Raw genomic sequence first — 19,841 nt, 5'->3', positions numbered from 1 at the left:
ACTGTGCTATGTACACCAACAGCCTGAGCTCACTGGGTAAGTGATGCTTGTAACTTCCAACATAAATTAAATGAACTGGGGACATTATCTCCAATAAATGGATACTGTAATAAAAACCTATCAAGAGCTATGAAGTTCAGCAATGCTAAGGCATATACAGGAACAGGAAAACAACACACTGTCGCTCCCTTACCTTACACGAAAGGTGTCAGTGACTACCTGATTAAGGTGCTGTGCTGAGAAAAATCTAGCTGATATTTCAAAGTTACTGAAATCTACTGATGTCCACAAAGAATTCCACAGATGCTCATAATGCTACCGGTGTTTACAAACTAACAGGGTTTGTGTCAAAAGTTTCAAGAAATATTTTTTGAAGTTATTTATTGTTTTTTCAATGCAGAAAATCTTAAAAATCTTCCAAGTACATTCCTTCTGTACCACTGCCACCACTCTGCCCAGTCTGCACTGGCTTCCCAGAAGGTGTCATCTCTAACCACCTCGAGGTGGCACGTCAAAACCTTTTGTACCTCCTCTGAGAATCCATCACAGTCTCTCTTAATGCTTCTTTTAGTTTTGAAAACAAAAACTATTCCTGTGGTACAGAGTCAGGGCTGTACAGTTACCAAGGTAACGTCGCCACACCATTCCCGGCAAGAAACTCGCTCAACGAGGGCAGTACGGTTTGGTGCACTGTCATTCAATGTCTTTCCTGACCAGTTTCATCCTGTTCCACATCTGGATGAGGACTTGTCCTTTAGGCACAAATTCTCTGTGAATCACATGTTTAGAGTAAGAAAAGACAATGAGCATTTCCTTAACCTCCTTCAGGTAAGGTGAGGTGAGTTTTGTGTGTGGCACTTCTTGATTGGATACTGTACAAGAAAATCCACTTCTCGTTATTCACCACTAATCTCTCAAAAAATCAGGGTCAGTTTTGCAACACTTCAACAACTTGTGACACTTCAGCATGAGGATTTGCACACATACTCCCTCCTGCTCATCAATCAGCACTTTTTGGACCATCTCTGTACTCTCCTTTCTCATCCCTAATCTGTCTCTTGAAATGCAATGAACATTCAATTTCAGCACACTGCAATCCTCTGCTATCATTCTTACACACAGTTGTTGATCCCCATTCAAAACGTCTAGCACTTTCCTCGCCTTTTTCTGTATCTGCAACTTCAACAGACGTGTGAAATGCTCGTCGTTGTCGATGTTTTGTTGGCCCTCCCAGAACATCTCGTGCCCGTCTCAAGTTCTCGACTGGGGTTCAGATTCCTCCCGGAAGGTTTCCCCATATCGGATCCGTCGGGTCAGAGCCCAATTTTACATATATAATGCATTGAGTATCACTGCTCTACTAACCACTGCATCTCAAATATGTCACCGAAACACAGAGGCACAAAATGCGTCCTCACTCTGTCCCTACCCAGAGGCGACAGAGCCGAGTTGCATTTGTTAGCTGAGACTCCTCACCACTGCTCCAACTGAAAACTGTGGTGGTGTACCCCTTACGGTTTGCCAGAGAATTTTATTTTTGAAACTTTTGGGACAAATCTTGCAGGTGCGATTGTGATGGTGTTGACATCAGCGAAACTGCGACACCAACTAGCAGTCGGATGTCAGAGCGGGGCATTGTGTGGCACTGGGGAAACAGAAAATTAGCAATAGCTGAACACCAACTGGACTGTAGCTGACCCATCGATTTCCAGGAAGGCCACTTGCTTGCCCGGCAGTCATAGATACAGCAGTAGACAAAAAGAATGGCTAATGAAATAATTAAATGCCTAAACAGCACTAATAGGTACTAGTATGACTACAAGTTGCCTAGAAGTCTGCATGTGTTTGCCACATAGCAGTTTCATGAGACCCAGGTTCACCAACATAAACAAGTACCCACAAGAGACCTTGCATGTGCCATCAACATTCCTTGCCACCCCTCCAAATGCATCTCGGCTTTGACAGTTCAATCACATTCTGACATTTCTGGTATCTAGGGAGATGCATCACCAGAAACCGGCGTTTAGTCACCCTGGAGAGGACCTCCGCAAGGATGGCCAAAACTTGTTTTAAAGTGGCTTTTCTGTTCCGAGTTGGTGGGCTAATGACCAAAGGGATTTTATTCAAACCATGTAATGAACCATGAAATAATTAAATTGGCAGGTATCACACAAGTAGACACCTAATTTTCGACAATGTTCAGTAAAGAGAAATTTTACTCTATATTTATGACTAGTCCTGATGCAAGACTTGATTGTTTTCACAATTTAGGCATCTTGTGTGTCAAGGTGAACTGTGTAGTTCAGATGACTACAATACCAATTTGTTCATATTGCATGTGGTATTGTTCATGGTTACTACAATATCAGCTAGTCAATTGAAATCTGTCAACTCCCAGAAATAACTGGGTGTAACAAGTTTTGGGGATATGAAATGGTACAATCATATTAGCTTAGTCACAGATAAAACAGGCGGCAGGCTTCCATTTGTTGGTTGGGCATTCGGAAACTGCAGTCTACTGAGGGAATTGCTCACATAACAGTTGTGACATCCATCCTAACATATTCCTCAAGTGATTAGAACCATACCGAATACATCTAATAGGAGACACTGAATGTATGCAATGAATGGCACCATGGATCGTCAGAGGTTTGGTTGACACATAAAAGAGCATTGTGGAGATGCGAAAAAACCTGAACTGGCAGACGCTTAAACACACATGGCAACTATCCTACAAAAGCCTACTTCCAAAATTTCAAGAACCAGTTTTAAGTGAGGAATCTAGCAATATACTACATTTTCCTATGTACTGCTCCTGTATGGACTGCAGACAAAAGATTAGACTAATAAATGAATACACAGAGGCGTTTAAGTAGTCATTCTTGCTGCAGTTCACATGTGTGTATGATACTGAGGGAAGTGCTTTCTTTACATACATCACAGCAGTTTGCAGACTATGGATGTAGCTGTACATGACAGGAGAAAGGAGAGAGTGAAACATGGTGCTGGCATGTAAATCTTGAATAGCACAAAGCATGCTGCTGAGTTACACGCAAATGTATGGATAGACCAATCATAAATGACCATTAACCCTTTGACTGATATAGCTGTATTAAAGGGTGCCACCAATATTGTCATCCTCCCCCCATGTTTTTGTGACCCCACATGTCATGACACTGGCGGCTTCTGACCCACGGCTGTTGTCGCAACACTGTAAGGAGCTCCTGTACTACATTGCCTTACTTTTGTTAAATACTGAATTTTCTGACAGAAGACTGGGTTGTGGCACTTCACAAGCATTAAATAATAAAAACATATCAGCTGGTATTTTCTGCAACCTACCTAACGCACGTAACTGAGTGAATCACAGTATTCTCCTAAATAAATTGAAATTTTATGAGATTGATCATATAGCCAACCAATGGATGTCATATCTAACTAAAAGAATGGAGCAAGTTTTACTTAGTAATTCAACCTATACACACTGGAGACAGAATTTTGGCTGGGGAGAAATCGTGTATGGGGTTTCCCCAAGACTCCATCTTAAGTCCACTATTGTTCCTCATATATGTAAACGATCTTCCATCTAACATACAACAAGCAGAACTAGTTATTTTTGCAGATCACACTAGTATTGTAATCAATCCAAGCATGTATACAGAAACAGAAGAAATGCTAAAGCTAAAAGCATCAGTGACAGGTTTTAAGAAAATGGTCTCGGCCTTAATTTTAAAAAGGCACAATATATTTAGTTTTGTGCATCTAGAGGAAACAATAAATAGGGTGGAAATTTAAGAATTCTTAAGCAGTCATATTTCTGAGCATTTAAACTGGAAAAAGCACAGTTTGGAAGTCCTAAACCAACTTAGTTCAGCAACATTTCCATTTAGTATCATTGCATATCTTGAGTAGAGACAAATCAGAAATCAGTAGGTTGAAATTTTTGCATATTTTCATTCAACAATGTCACATGGAATAATGTTCTGGGGTAACTTATTTTTAAGAAAGAAAGTCTTCATTGCTCGAAAATGTGCTGTATGAATAATATGTGGTGCTCACCCATGATCATCTATAGATATCTGTTTAAGGAGTTGGGCATTGTAACTATTGCTTCACAGTATACAGGGTGTACATAAAGTCCAGGAACACTTTCAATTATTTATTGCACAAGAACCAAACATTGTACAGATATCATGCATATGTCATTCTGAAGAGAAACCCTGAAAGTTATTTCTTTTTTTCAAGTATACCACCACAGCATAGTTTGGTAATTTGCCATTAGTCAGCGCTAGTCGCAAACACGGCTAGTTCAAGTGCGGAGCGAGCTTTCTGTGTGTTGGAGTTTGAAAAAACGAGTGTGCTACAGCTGTTCAACGGATGTTTAGAACCAAGTACAGTAAGCAACCATCAACAAGGAAGGGCATTTACCACTGGTACAACAAATTTATTATGATGGTTTGCTTGTGCCCGACAAAGAGAAGCGGACGTCCCAGTGTGAGTGAAGTGAATATGGAGCACGTACAAGAGACATTCATAAGGAGTCCAAAGAAATCGGTACATCATGCATCCTGTGAACTCTAAATGGCTCCAATGATAGTGTGGAAACTCTTGCGACAGAAGCAGCCTATGAAACCATTCTAACTGGAGCTACAGCAGGAGCTCAATGACGACAAACAGAAGCGTTTTGAGTTTTGTTCGGAGTTGCAACAACTGGATGAGAATGGGGATGGCATTGTTGATCGCTTATTTTTTAGCAACAAAGCCACTTTTTACACTAATGAGAAAGTGAACAGGCATAACTGTCTAATCTGGGGTACAAAGCATCCACGTGAATGCACTGAATTTGAACGCGATTCCCAAAGGTAAATGTTTTTTGTACCTTGTCATGTCGAAAACCGTATGAACCATTCTTCTTTGCCGAGAGCACAATCACTGGATATTCCTACTTGGACATGTTGCCGCAATAGCTGATGCCTCAAATGCAATTGGACTCTCCGTTCATCTTTCAGCAGGATGGGGCTCCACCCCATTTTCATCGTGAAGTTCGTGGGTACCTGAACACGGAGCTGCCACATCGATGGATCGGCTGTGCTACAGATGGGGACAGCTGTTTCATGAAATGGCCTCCACGATCACCAGATCTCACTCCATGTGACTTTTTTCTGTGGGGACACATTAAAGATCTGGTGTTATGTACCGCCTCTAGCATGTGATGTAGCAGAGCTCCAGGAGAGAATACAGAAAGAGACAGCCAATTAGATTACTGTATTGACATCTGCCAGGTTACTCATGGTCTGCATATCAAATGTTTGCTGTAAAAAAAACTTCCAGAGTTTCCCTTCAAAATGCAACATGTATGACATCTGTACAATGTTTAGTTCTCGTGCAATAAATAATTGAAAGTGTTCCCGGACTTTATGCACACCCTGTATTTATCCCTCATGAAATTTGTTGTAAATAATCCACTGCAGTTCTAAAGAAACAATGATGTACATAATTACGATACCAGAAGGAAAAATGACATTCATTACTCCACATTAAGGTTGTCTTTAGCTCAGAAAGGGGGTGCACAATGCTACAACAAAAATCTTTTATCACTTACCCAGTGACAGAATAGTAAAATTTCAAAACAAACTGAGAAAGGTTCTCCTTAACAACTCCTCCTTTCCCACAGAAGAATTTCTATAACTGTAATGTGTAAAAGGTGGTGGGAAGGTATTACTAATTCACATCTGTATATTAAAAAACTTATAAATGTTCAGCACATAGCCATACTTCCAAATTAATTTGCAATGTGAATGTAAAATGACTCACTCCACACAATTACAGTTTATAGTGCAAAATGATCCATGGAACATGAAACCAACCAACCAGTACACAATTAGTGATCATAACTCTAGCCTCTCATCATAGGTCACACTATAGGGCAACAAAAAACCAGTGCTAACCATGGTATGCAGCAAGCATGTCTGTAGCAGTCAAAGAGTTAACATCCTCTGAGTCCACAAGACACTATGCAGAGGTTTGGAATTTAACCAGGAATGCTGGTACGAAGTCTGGGAATTTCAAACTTCATGGCAGTACCTCTACTCCAAAAGCCAGCCAAATATTAGTGATGAAAAATAAATAAATAAAATCAAACATGCTACTTCAAGTTGTATACCACCACACAAGCTTGTGTTAATGTTATGGAGATATAAAATGAAAAATTTAAAGAAAGTAACAATCCTAGAATAATACTGAATCAATTCTGTCTGATATGAAAAACAACAAAAGAAAAGTAAATACAGATTTCATACGAGTAAAAAAGTAAACCAAACATACATTTAAAACTGGCAATTACCTCAATCATTTTATCAAGTTATTGGTATGTTTTTTCAAATATTTCCAAATTTCAGTGATATAACAGTAAAATTTACTACTGGAGGGAAGTTTGAGGGGGGGGTAAAAATTGTAGAGGAAGACCAAGAGATGAAAACAGTAAGCAGATTCAGAAGGACGAAAGTTGCAGTAGTTATTCGGAGACTGGAGATTGCACACGATAGAGTAGCATAGAGATATGCATCAAACCGGTCCTCAGACTGAAGACGACGACGACCATGACAACACACAATGGTTTTAAAAAAAAAAAGACGAAACTGTTCTAAAAGCAACATTGTAGTGAAGAAAATAAAGGAGATAGTGTGGTAGCTAAAAATACATATTCCCAATGGTAATTTTTTGAAATTGTGTATAATTAAAAATTGCATTATAAATGTCAATGTAGAAAAATAAGAGTCAAATGGTAGTTATCTACAACTATACTCTGCAAGCCACCTTACAGTAAATGATGGAGGGTACTTTGTGTATCGCTATCATTTGCCCCATTTCCTGCCCCAATCGTGAAAGGTGAGTTGTCATTCAATTATTAATTAATGTGTTTCGAAACTTGAGATTTTGCTGCCAATATACAAGGCCATAATGATGATGAGCAAAGTGCAAGATGAAGACACAGGATAACTGATGGAGTAAGGATGAAGAGTTGTGACAATGACAAACTGATGATTGTACGCAAAAAAGGTCATTTGAGAAAAAGGACAAAAATTTCATGAGCGTAATGTAAGATAAAATAATCACTGAGAAAGTATAAATGAGTTTCAGTAATCAGGGTGTATATGCGGATGGGGGGTGGGTGGGGGGGGGGGGGGGGGAATCCCGGATTTTTTTCCCAGTTAAAAAAAACTTTCTCCCTGATGAAAATACACTTTTTCCATGTTAAGTGACAGTATACTTTTCCTCAGAACTGTAAAACTTATCAGTCCTTTGAATGGTTATGGTTTTATACACTGGCGTAGAATTTCCCGGCACTTTAGAAAACAAAATTTGGGGGGAAAAGAACATGTTTTGGTAAGATGTCTGATGTGCAGTAGCATGTACACAGCATATTTCCGTATTACGAAAGTATAAATTCGAATTCCACTAAACACCGCATGTCACTTTCTGAAGCATTGAAATCAAGATTGGGTTGCACTTTTGTACGCCAGTCATAGCTCATGTCACATGATCTCGCCAGCCTATGACAGCGGCTATTCAGAGCATAGGACATGTGATGCAGTTAGCCAATAGCAGCATCACTGTTAAGTAGCGAGAGCACACAAATATGAAAAGTTAATGCTTTAAATTAATATACGTAGTGATGCTACAAGAAAAGGAAAGGAAAGTTTCACATATAATATTGGTCTCCAAGTTTAATAAGCTTGAAGAGAAGCTAAGCTTTCACATATAATGTTGATCTTCCTTGCACGTGTTACTCTTAAAGATACATCACACAAATGTGCCAGTAAAATTTTTAACGACGACATAAATGTCTTATCTGCTGGGCTCGAAATTATTCTAAATTGTCGTCCTCAAAGAGTTTATTTTTAAATAAGAGTCAAACACTCTGTTATTTAAAAAATTCATCGTACATTCTCGCACCTAGCTCATCTTGCTAAAAGGAAATTTACTCTGAAACTAATGCTTTTCAAACGACCATTCGCAGTATTTTCCCACGACCTGTTAGAAATAGGTTTGTTTCAGCAGTTGCCAGAGAGCACCAGATAATAGGCTTCACTGCGCTTACACATCTATGACGACGTAGGAAGCCCATATGTTCGTATGTGTGAAACATTAGAAAATCTCACATTATGTCATAAAAGAAACAAGACTTCAGAGGATACTCCAAGAGCACCGGAATTTCGTGAACCATACAAAAATGCATAATTCGGCTTAAAGTGGACATTCATAAGTCCAGAGTCGGATGTGAATTTCATACCAATACTGTATTTATCTCATGTTTGGTTCTTTATTATGGAATAATGCGATATGTGCTAGAAGATGAAAACGTGCACTTTAAATGCAGTGAACAGTTTAAAATAGCCAATTGTGTCCAATTAAACACTTCGTTTCAAATAAATGGACTGCCTCAGCAGAAAAGATTAATAAAAGCCGAATTTCTTTAGCAAACTGACAAAAATTACTTCATTGTTTTGCAAGGCGATTAATGCTTGACTGTCAGAAAGGTGGAAATAAAATAAAATGTGAAAATAATAACTTATTTTAGCCTTCCGTAATTATGTGAATGTATTTTAATTCACTTGATAGCTCCGGTCACAGGAATCCGTTTTGTTTTCATTTGACGTGAGAGCAATAAACTAAGAGGAAACAGCAAAATCACTAAACATAAACACGAGTCACGTAGAGACTACCCGCCTCCACGCTACAACTCAAACTGCTCTGTGCATCAGCCCCGGATCTACAATATTTCCTAACCGGGACAATACTAGATAGTGCGCTGGATCCTAGGCATTTTGTGAAACAAGGTCATTTTCCTCAGCAATATGAATTTAGCGCCCCCTCCCACAACGCCCCCCCCCCCTCCCCCCCGCCCGGAATTGCCGCCCAGGGAAGATACGCCAGCTACTGGCACGTAATCATTTTAAAATGAAACTGAGATGGTCAGAAAGTCTGCTTATATTAAAGTGATTTAGATGAACACTGGATATACACAATGGTGAGATTTCTATTGTTCATGTCACTTGATATCACAATATTTCTACCTGCTTGGAAAATGTAGTTTGAAAGAGGAGGAACATGTGTGAGAAAATTAACTGCAGCGGCTGAAATGCTATTAGTCTGTTTAAAATCACCAAAAATTAAGGGATGTGAAACATATCTACGGCAGAGGAAACCAAGTCAGGATTTACGAAGGAACACAGTGAATTGCATTTGTACTCTGCACTTTAGTACAGAATGATCAGGATATTTAAAATGTCATTATGTATCTCAAAGTTGAGGAACCCAAGAAGTGCTTCCAAAGAAATTCTGTACAATTTTACTGAATCTGGGGTACATAAATATTATAATACGGTATAAATACCTGGGATAAGTCAATAAGATGGCCAAAATCGCCTATTTTCCAACATCCTGTAGAACTTCTCATTATATTTTCAAGTTTGATGTCAATGTGTAGTAAATCATTGTCATGCAGGTGTTTCAAACCCTGTAATGGAATGCACATTAGTAATGTAGACAAAAGATACTATTCTCACAAATATAACACAAAACCCTTTGCAGTAATCAACTACAATGTTCACCTTAAACTTATTTATTTTTGGAGAATAAGTGATTTTAGGACATTGAATCAATGAGGGTCAGGCGTCTACATACTTGCCAGATGTATTTTGTGAACCATCCATAACTAACTTTTTTCACAGCTAATGTGTAATGTCATACTTGTGTTCATTATGTGACAACAGAATAATGTTTAGAGGAATTCTCCTAAGAGGTTACAAATCAGCCAACAGAAACAATTTGCAAGACTAAGTATTTTAGAGAAGGCACTAGGAGGGTCTGACTGAACTTCAGCCATCCAGTTCAAATGAAGCAGAATCATTTGCATAAGAGTTTATCACGAACAGCTTTCATACAAATAAATTTTCTGGGCTTCTTATCTAACTAATTACTCCTCTGCAAATCGGCACTCTTCAGACATTTCTCATACTTTGAACACGTTTCATACATCTCAGCAGAAAGATCAGTATGCACCAACTAGTCTAGCACTGACAAAAAAAAAGATGCAGAAGCTTTTGTAACATACTGTTTTACAAGATGTGTCAAAATTCTCCTCCAAATAAACTTGGGGGAAGACGGGTTGTCTGCTGCACAATGGTGAGCGACTGACCCACTGGTTCTTGAGTCAGTGACCATGTATGTCAATATGGATTACTGTCGAACAGTTATAGTGGAAAGTGTGTGTGAGTGTGTGTGTGTGTGTGGGGGGGGGGGGGTGGAGGGGGGCATCCAGTAGTTTTTGTCAAAGATACTTCTTTTTTCAATTTTTTTCTTTTTCCAAAATTAACATCAGTCTACAAATATGATACAATGCTGCATTTTGGTACAGTTTTTGCAGAAAAAGTAGTGTAAAGGAAGCAGTTTTGTGGAATTGCACTTAAATAAATAGAGTGCCTTTTTCCGATTTCAAAGAAATCTTACATGTAACTTACAGAGGAGAAAGAAATACTTTCTGCAGATAATGAAGCAGGCAATCTACCAGACAATCTCTCTCTCTCTCTCTCTCTATCTCTCTCTCTCTCTCTCTCTCTCTCTCTCTCTCTCTCTCTCTCTCTCTCTCTTTTTTTTTTTAAATACTCAATTTGGGCAACTATAAACTATAAATACATCACTATTATTATTCTGGATTGACACAGAATGTCTACCTGTTGCTTTTCAAATTAAAATATGATGTTCATGGAATATGTGCACCTTTATCATGTAAATTTTGAGTTCAGGAAGTTGTTTATTTTAGTTTAGTTCGAAATCCTGGTTGGAATATCAACAGTATTACGAAAAGGACAGATTGCTACTTACCATAAAGATGGCATGTTGAGTTGCAAACAGGCACAACGAGAAGGCTGTTGCACATTCTGCTTTCAGCCAAAGCCTTCTTCAGAAAAGAAAAGGAAACACACACACACACACACACACACACACACACACACACACACACACACACAAGCAAGCACTCCTCACACACATGACCACTATCTCAGCCCGTAGCGGATTTTGATGATCAAGTGAAATCTGCAACTTGATGGAGCACTTCTTGGTAGGGAGAATGAAGCATATTATCTTCAATGGAAAGTCATTGATATATGTAGACATAACCATGGGGTTCCTAGGGAAGTGCAGCTCATGGACCTGGCTGTTATCATCAATAGTAACGTCAGATTTTTTTGCAGATAATGGAGTTACCTATAATGAAGTACTGTCTGACAAAAGCAGCACAAATATTCAGTCAGAGCTTGATAAGGTTTCAAAGTCATAACTGAAATCACAAATACCTGGGTCTACCAATTTGTAAGGATATGAAATGAATTATCATATATGCTCAGTCACAGGTGAAGCAACTGGCAGACTCCAGTACACTGATAGGGTATTAGGAAAATATAATCAGTATACAAAAGAGAATGCTTACGAAATATCTGTGTGACCCATCCCAGAATATTGTTCAAGTGCGTGGGACCCAAACCAAACAGAACTAACAACAGATACTGAGTGTATTCAAAGAAGGGCAGTAAGTATGGTCACATGTTTGATAGACCCAGAAGAAAGCATAACAGAGATACTGAAGAATATGAGAATGAGATTTTCGCTCTGCAGTGGAGTGTGCGCTGATATGAAACTTCCTGGCAGATTAAAACTGTTTGCCGGACCGAGAAGTTTCATATCAGCACACACTCCGTTGCAGAGTGAAAATCTCATCCTGGAAACATCCCCCAGGCTCTGGCTAGGCCATGTCTCCGCAACATCCTTTCTTTCAGGAGCGCTAGTCCTGCAAGGTTCGCAGGAGAGCTTCTGTAAAGTTTGGAAGGTAGGAGACGAGGTACTGGCAGAAGTAAAGCTGTGACGACGGGGCGTGAGTCGTGCTTTGGTAGCTCAGATGGTAGAGCACTTGCCTGCGAAAGGCAAAGGTCTCAAGTTCAAGTCTCGGTCCGGCACACAGTTTTAATCTGCCAGGAAGTTTCACTGAAGAATACAAACTGACAAAATCTTTAAGGTGAATTCACACTATCCTGTGGAAATCTACTGGCAGAATTTCAAGAACCAGCTTTAAGTGTGAAATCTAAGAGAGCTGTGACAAAAACTTTTAGCTGCTCTTAACCTGGAAGTCTGATGGCAATTGGATTGGTTCAAATGGCTCTGAGCACTATGGGACTTAACATCTGTGGTCATCAGTCCCCTAGAACTTAGAACTACTTAAACCTAACTAACCTAAGGACATCACACATATCCATGCCCGAGGCAGGATTCGAACCTGTGACCGTAGCAGTCCCGCGGTTCCGGACTGAGCACCTAGAACCGCTATACCACCACGGCCGGCGGCAATTGGATTGTTTCAGTTTGAAAGAGCATTATTTTTTAACCTTTGAGTGTGTGCGCACAGTGCCCCCATCATTGGATTTCAAACCATGATGCGAACAGTGAGTGATGACACTGGCAATGCAGAGCCCAACACAGTGCAAGGTGGATCTGTCGTGCCATGATTTTTGTGCCACAATTTATTATGACTATAAAAAGAAGTTAACTGCAGAAGAATGGTATTCTTCTCTGGTTTTTGCTGTCCTTTCTAGGGTCACTGTTGCAAACTGCTTTCGTGAATTTCCAAGGGGTTTGGGGTCTCTTGGAGATGAAACCTGTGCCAATTGCCCAGCAACAGCAGTGACCCAAGAAAACATTGACACTGAAGAAAATGATCAAAGACAATCCTCATCTCACATTTTGTGACATTATAGGGACATTAAATATTGGACTGACTGCGGAAGAGACCATCAGTCACAATCATTTATGCCTAACTGAAAGATGTGACCTTTGGGTGCCACACTCCCTGATAGAAGCCCAAAAATATGTTAAGACTGGATTAGTGTCACTTTATGCTTGAAAACTTTTACAAAGGGTGGTCCAAAGACACTTACAATATTGTCACAGGTGATGAAACACGGGTGTACCATTAAGATCCTGATAACAAGAGGCAATCTTCAGTATGGTGCTTTTGGGGTAAGGAGCCACCTATGAAAGTTCGGAGCTCTGGAAAGAAGATGGTGGCCACTTTCTTAACCAAGATGGGTCATCTCACTTCTACGACCTTTGACACCGGCAGCACAGTCTGTGGTATGTGACAGTGTCTGAAAAAAGTCATTGCAACACATAGGTCACAGCATCCAAAGTCAAAGTGTGAGCACCTTCTTCTGCATCATGAAAATGCCAGAGCAATGGACATCTTGGAGAAGGAAGATGTGCGAGTGTTACAGCACACAATGTATTCACATGACCTGGCTTGGTGCGACTTCTTCCTGCTACCACAGACAAAGGAAAGTATCCGTGGCCAGCATTTTTCTTCCGATGAAGAGGCTATTAATTCATACAACAGTGCCCTAAGTGACTTCTCTAAGGAGTCAATAAAGAATATCAGACTGAGCCATTTTTGAAGTGGTTTCCAAGGATGGAAAAATTTACATTTGTTCAAAAAACTTGAGAACTTTGTCCACAAAATTTTACTACACTTAACTTACTTATTATGCATGGTATCCTTCAAAATACTCTCCTTCATAATTGATACACCACTCCCAGCACCATTTCCATTTCCGGGAGAAGTCTCAGTACACCTCTTGCTGGATTGCGCAAAGTGTTGTCTGTGAATTTTCTTTTACCTCGTCTATCATTGCAAATCTTCATCCTTTCAATGGGGTTTTCAACTTTGTAAACAAAAAAGTCTGCAGTGGCTAGGCCTGGAGAGTATGGAGGATGAGGCAGCACAGTGACTTCATTTTTTGTGCAATAGTCATGCACCAACATGGATGAATGAATGAATGTGTGGGTGCATTATCGTGAATTGTCTTGCCACATTTCAGGCCATTTCCTTCTCTCATTTTCTCGCAGGCATCGCAACAGATGCTGATAGTACCAGCGATTAACAGTTTGTCCCTGTGACATGAATTCAGGGTGAACTAATCATTCAAAGTCAAAGGAAACTATCCGCATAGCTTTGACATTTGATCTGACCTGACTTGGTCTTGGAGAACTTGTCCTGACGCATTGTGAAGATTGAACCTTGATATCAACATCATAACCATAGACCGACATTTCATCACCAGTTATGATTCTCTTAAGGAACATGTCTTTATCTGCGCAACCCAAAAGCTCTTCACAGTCTGTGAGGCGAAGGCCTTTCTTGTCTTGACTCATGAGCTCTGGGACGAACTTGGCGGCAACATGATGCATTCCAAGAGGCTGTGTCAACATTTCATGACCAAATCCAACTAAAATGTTGTTCTGCAATCTCTCGGACAGTCAGTCTTCAACTGGTACACACAATTTCGCTGACGTTTCTGACATGATCATCATCATCATCATCTGTAGATGTTGAAGAGCATTCTGAACAAAGGTCATTTTTAACTTCTGTCGGTCAATTTTAAACCATGTAAAACATTCATAACACTGAGTACAGTTTAAGCACTCTTTACCATAAACCTCTTGCATCATATGGTGTGCTACTCAATACAGCACCGAACAATAACTAACGGGCATACAACACTGAAACTCCAGACAGTTACACATTAAACACAGGAGTGTGCAGGGATACCAACCGCATTTTGCTCCAACACACCATTGGTGTGAAATAACAAATGTTCCGGAAGTTTTTGAACAGACTTTGTATAAGTGCTTGTGGAGAGTATTTTGAAATGTGTAACAGCAATATTGCAAATAAAAACAAATTTCTGAATTTCTGCTAAAAACTTTTGGGATAACCCTGTAGGGATATACTACAACCCCATATGCATCACTCCCTAAGGGATCATGAAGACAAGATCAGACTATGGAATGGGAATAGGATCTAGTAAAGTCCTCTTTACATTGGAGCAAATGGAAGGAAACAAGTGGATGAGCATTCACAGATTATTCGCTAGTTTGCACAACCATCTGGTTGTATCTGAACAACCAATTACATTACAGGGAATGGAAGAGAACATAAGATGATAATGCTGTGTTCATTGCTTTTTGGCATTAATAATCGGCACACAGTATACAACACTACATAACGCAAAACTCAGATATTCAAAAAATATTATTTTGCACAGAAGTGTGCCGTTTTTGAGAAAATGTGCAAAATGGTGTAGGAAAGGAAGAATTTAGGTGTCTTAGTTTCTTATGTTAACATGAAATCCATGGAGGTAGTGCACTTAACACTGACTTCCAGCAACAGAAAATAGCAATATTCCAAAACTTTGCACAAATGGCAGTCGACGCTTTTTGCTTCCAAGAAATGTCTACAGAAAGATGTTGTACAACAACATACTAGAGGACACAACATATTGTAAGACTGAGAAGATCCCCCCCGATCGAGGAATCTTCATGGAAACTACTCATTTCACAACTGCACTCTCAGAGAAATTATTGTTCTGAATTTTCACTACCTGGCATTTCAAAATATGTCATACATTTTAATAATAAATCACATAATTTGCAAGCACTGTAGATTTGCAGATGACAATGGCCTTGCCACAGTGGATACACCGGTTCCCATCAGATCACCGAAGTCAAGCAGTGTCGGACGTGGCCGGCACTTGGATGGGTGACCATCCAGGCCGCCATGCGCTGTTGCCATTTTTCAGCATTGTGATGCCAATTGAGGAGCTACTTGACCAAATAGTAGCGGCTCTGGTAAAAACCATAACGACTGGGCCTGAAGACGGAGTGTGGATTTGCTGACTCTGCACTTGCTTTGTTTTACTATTTGACACGAAGTTTTATCTAAGACAATCTTGTTGCAGACAGTTATCTCCGACACAATGCATGTTTACTCGATAGCATTGTGTCATCTGATTTAAATTCTGCAACAACTCATCTTGAACATGGCTGTAAGGTTATAAGCTGAAATATTGGAAGAAGAAATACTATCTCAGATGTACACCCAAAAGATGATGGAATAACCACCTATTTGTCTCTTTTTATAAATCAGACATAATAATCCTTCAAGTTTTTCTGGTAAAGATATAAACATTATCCACTGTCATATTCAACAACATGTTGTTAGGAAACAAAAATGTTTATTTGCAGTGTTAAAAGGCAGTGTTCTTTGTGGGTGGGAGAGAGAAACAGCAACACATGAGACGCATATCTGGACTGTATGATCACATAAGATCAGAAAAATATTTGATGGCAATCACAGAACAGAAACTTTAAAAAGAGAGAAAACATTTTTTTCTGCAACTGTCTCACTATTATAATGGTGTGGTATAATATTCTATATACATGCAATGTGCATCAAATCAACAATGACCATATTTAGTATCTTTTACCAGTTGACAAATTCAACACTTTTCAAGTGGAGAACTTTTGTCCAGAAATGCAAGGTTTAGATACTATGGGGAGTCAAAATTTTAAAATGGTGGCATCCAAAGTCACTAAAATGTTTCCAAGTTCACATGTGATCATAAATCACAGACACAGGTACAGGTACAGTGTTACAGGCTAGGATAACCACTGACAACATTACTAGGCTTATCAGTTGTCTACTGGATTGAACAATCTACTGTTTCTAAGAAATGTTTTGCTTATTGTACTGAATGTGGTGCCATTGGTGGTTTGTCAGGTAACACAAAAGAGTTGCATTAAACTCTTGAAGGGCACAGTTGGGAGGGAAGGGAGAACATGTCGATGGTATTTGTCCCAACAGATTAATTTTATTGGTAGAGTACGCCGATTCTGTGGCTCTTTGGCCACAGCATCTGTGGGATAGTAAAGAGAACCTGATAATGCTCTACCATTATAACAACTAAGGAAGACTTTACAAATAAATACATGCAGGAAATGAATTACTGGTAAATACCTGAAATTATTTGACAATCTGGTATACTAATACACTGTCTAGTAACAGCAATGTGACCACCACCTAAGTTCGACATCAAAGCGCAATAACCACCCACAGATGGCAGGTGACAGTGCGGTGACAGTGCCAGCAGTGGAGGATATACAAAACATGTTGGGGGGAGGGACATGGAAAACAGTGCATTCATTGTTGTAACGGAGAAGCAGAGTGATGTTTCTGACTTTCAAAAGTGCACGATCATTGGATTTTGGGTCAAGGGTGGAAGCATTTTTGAAATGGTGAAGTTTGTAAACTGTTCACATGTCACTCAATTAAAGTATGCCCTGCATGGCAAAATTGCAAATATGAAAACCGATGCCAAGGAACCTGTGGTGCACCAATGGCCATAGATGAGAGGGGCAAAAAACAGCTACAGAGATTTGTGCAGCCGAATACATGTGCAACTGTTGAACAACTGACTGCCCAGATGAACCACGGGGCTACCAATAATGTCTCCTCAATGACAGTTTAGCGAATCTTGCTTTGTATGGGCCTCCACAGCAGGCACCTGGTACATGCACCTATGCCGACTGCTGTTCATCGGCAATGAAGGTGAGTCACGTTTTATGCTCCATCGGTGCGAAACATCTGGAAGCAAACACCCTGCAACAACTGTTGGAAGGGTCCAGGCTGTAGGAGAGAGGTAAAATGGTCTGAGAATGTTTTTGTGGGTGGTTTCGTAATTCTGGAAGACACAATGGATCAACACAAGTATGCATCTATCCTTGGGGACCATGTCCACCTCTACATGCAGTTTGTTTTTCCTCGGCACGACGGCAGCTACTAGCAGAGGAAGGCAATGTGTTACACAACTCTCAGTGCAAGTACATAGTTCGAAGAGAACCAGGATTGGTTTACTGCACTCCCCTGGCCACTTAACTCCCAAGATTTAAACCCAACTGAGAATCTGTGGGACTACCTGGACTGGGCTGTTCCCACCATGGATCCTAAACTAACCTAGGGCAAATGGCCACAGCACTGGAGTCAGCATGGCTCAACATCCCTGTTGGTACCTTCCAGAACTTCACTGACTCTCTCCTGCATGTCTCTTAGTGGTCCACACTGCAAAATGTGGTTTTTCAGGCTTTCCACAGGTGGTCACATTAATATGACTAGACAGTGTACATGCTCAAATTAATTGCGAGGGCAATATTTTGAACCACTTTTGTAATTTACTGAACAATTTGCAAGTCACTTTGGGTTCCTGATGAAATGTAGAACGCACATCCATTTCTGTATCTCAACAATTTTCAAATTTCAGCACCCCAAGGTAACAACACAAGCCTAGGCAGATGGGCTTGCAGCTTTAAAGTGAGCCACTTACAGCTATACATTGCCACAGCATTACACCACGGAACTTGCCAAGTGTCACCATCCACCTGTCAATCAGTGCCCCGATGGTTACTGTAATCAGGAACACTTTTGCATGTGGCGTACATGACATCTGCATGTGTAACACGGCTACAAATCCAATTCAGCACAAATAAATATGGGCTGGCCAACTGTCTTAGGGTCAGTCTCTGTTGCAAGATTGCCCCCACTGTGCCACCCTCCTGACAGGACCACCTGCCAAAGATTTTTAGCTGCCACCTGATGAACCTAAGGTTGAACTGAGGTCCTCCTAACCACCAAGCCACTGAGCCACTTGCCAACACCAGTTACAGCCAGCTAGCCACTTGTCCAGGGTCCACTCCCTCAGTATCTTTGGCAGTCACTTGCTACAGCTAAGCTGGACTCAGTGTCCCGCACGCAGCAGATGGTGTCAGCCAGCTCCATCAGTCCCGACATCGCTCGTCCATCACCAAGACTGCTGACTATGCAACACCGCGCCACACCTGGGCCACACTAAGTGTAGCAGTAGTCATAGTAGACGCCTGCCTTCCAGCTCTGCCTCATGTGGGCCTGAGTTTTACTACAAACTAATATGTGTAACAAAGGAATTATACAGCTTCTGGCTGATCCTGACCCATATCTTCCACCAGGGTCACCTACACCCTCTACAAGTCGGGTCAGATGTGGGAAAGAGCCTGCAATGATGGTTCAATATTTGCAGTAGCTGTGTTCGTCCTTTAACTGCTGTCCTATTTTTCATTATGCCATGTACAGATTCAATTGTGGTATCTGGGAAGTGGCCAAGGGATGAGCTGAGGGAACAGGTTGAGTGTACACAGTGTAACCTACCAGGTCATGTGGCCTCATGCACCGAATCACATAACACACTATGCTGGATATTCCCGGAAACAAGGCATTACGACAGGTAGTGTAGGACGAATGCTCCGAATGCCCGGTTGAGATGTGGAAGGCTGAGTACGTCAGGGAAGTTTAGGAGAATGTACACCGTAGGCAACTGAATGCACAGTTTGTTGTAAATAGTGCTGATATGTGAATTATAAATGAAATAGTTCTCCAAAGGCCCATGCTAGCAGTTATATGGTTTGACAACCACAGAATTGGATTGTGTGTGCAGCTTTTTTTTCTTCTTGTTCATTTCTGCATCATACTCTTTGTTTGTTCTGTTATATAGTGAGGTAGTTGTAAACTGCAGTAGAGTGCTGATGAAGCAAAACATATGTCAATGCTGCAACAGTACAGGGAGTCCCAGAAGGAACGGTCAATATTTAGGTATATGACAGTAACATTTGAAGCAAGAAACTTCATATGGACATATGCCCTATTCCGAATAGTTTCTGAGATACAACATGTTTAATATATGTATGCTTTTGTGCTGGTGGTGCACATGTATGTGTCTCACCCATCCAACCTCTTTGGTGTCACTCTAGTCCAAACTAGATCACTGCTTGCAACCTCTTTGCTTGGGATGTCTTTCTGCCATTAAAGTAGCCCTTTGAATGAACAATTGTGTATGGTGTGTTGTGAGTGAGAATACTGCCGGCAC

The 19,841-nt window shown here is 40.4% G+C and overlaps 1 protein-coding gene and 1 pseudogene across 5 annotated transcripts in view; one reads left to right on the top strand and one right to left on the bottom strand.

The window, feature by feature from the left end:
* Positions 1-19,841, bottom strand: part of LOC124721694 (membrane-associated tyrosine- and threonine-specific cdc2-inhibitory kinase) — a 187,728-nt gene that overhangs the window by 112,987 nt on the left and 54,900 nt on the right. For all 5 annotated transcript variants that reach the window (XM_047246774.1, XM_047246776.1, XM_047246778.1 and 2 more), the window contains exon 5: positions 9,398-9,520. In XM_047246774.1, coding sequence (XP_047102730.1) covers positions 9,398-9,520 — 123 coding nt within the window. The remainder of the gene's footprint in view (positions 1-9,397; positions 9,521-19,841) is intronic.
* On the top strand, positions 15,564-15,681 carry LOC124723263 (annotated as a pseudogene).

Source organism: Schistocerca piceifrons, chromosome X (genome assembly GCF_021461385.2).
Source record: "Schistocerca piceifrons isolate TAMUIC-IGC-003096 chromosome X, iqSchPice1.1, whole genome shotgun sequence".
Classification (NCBI taxonomy): domain Eukaryota; kingdom Metazoa; phylum Arthropoda; class Insecta; order Orthoptera; family Acrididae; genus Schistocerca; species Schistocerca piceifrons.
Note: the sequence above shows the minus strand (reverse complement) of the source record. Positions and strands in the feature narration are given on the sequence as shown.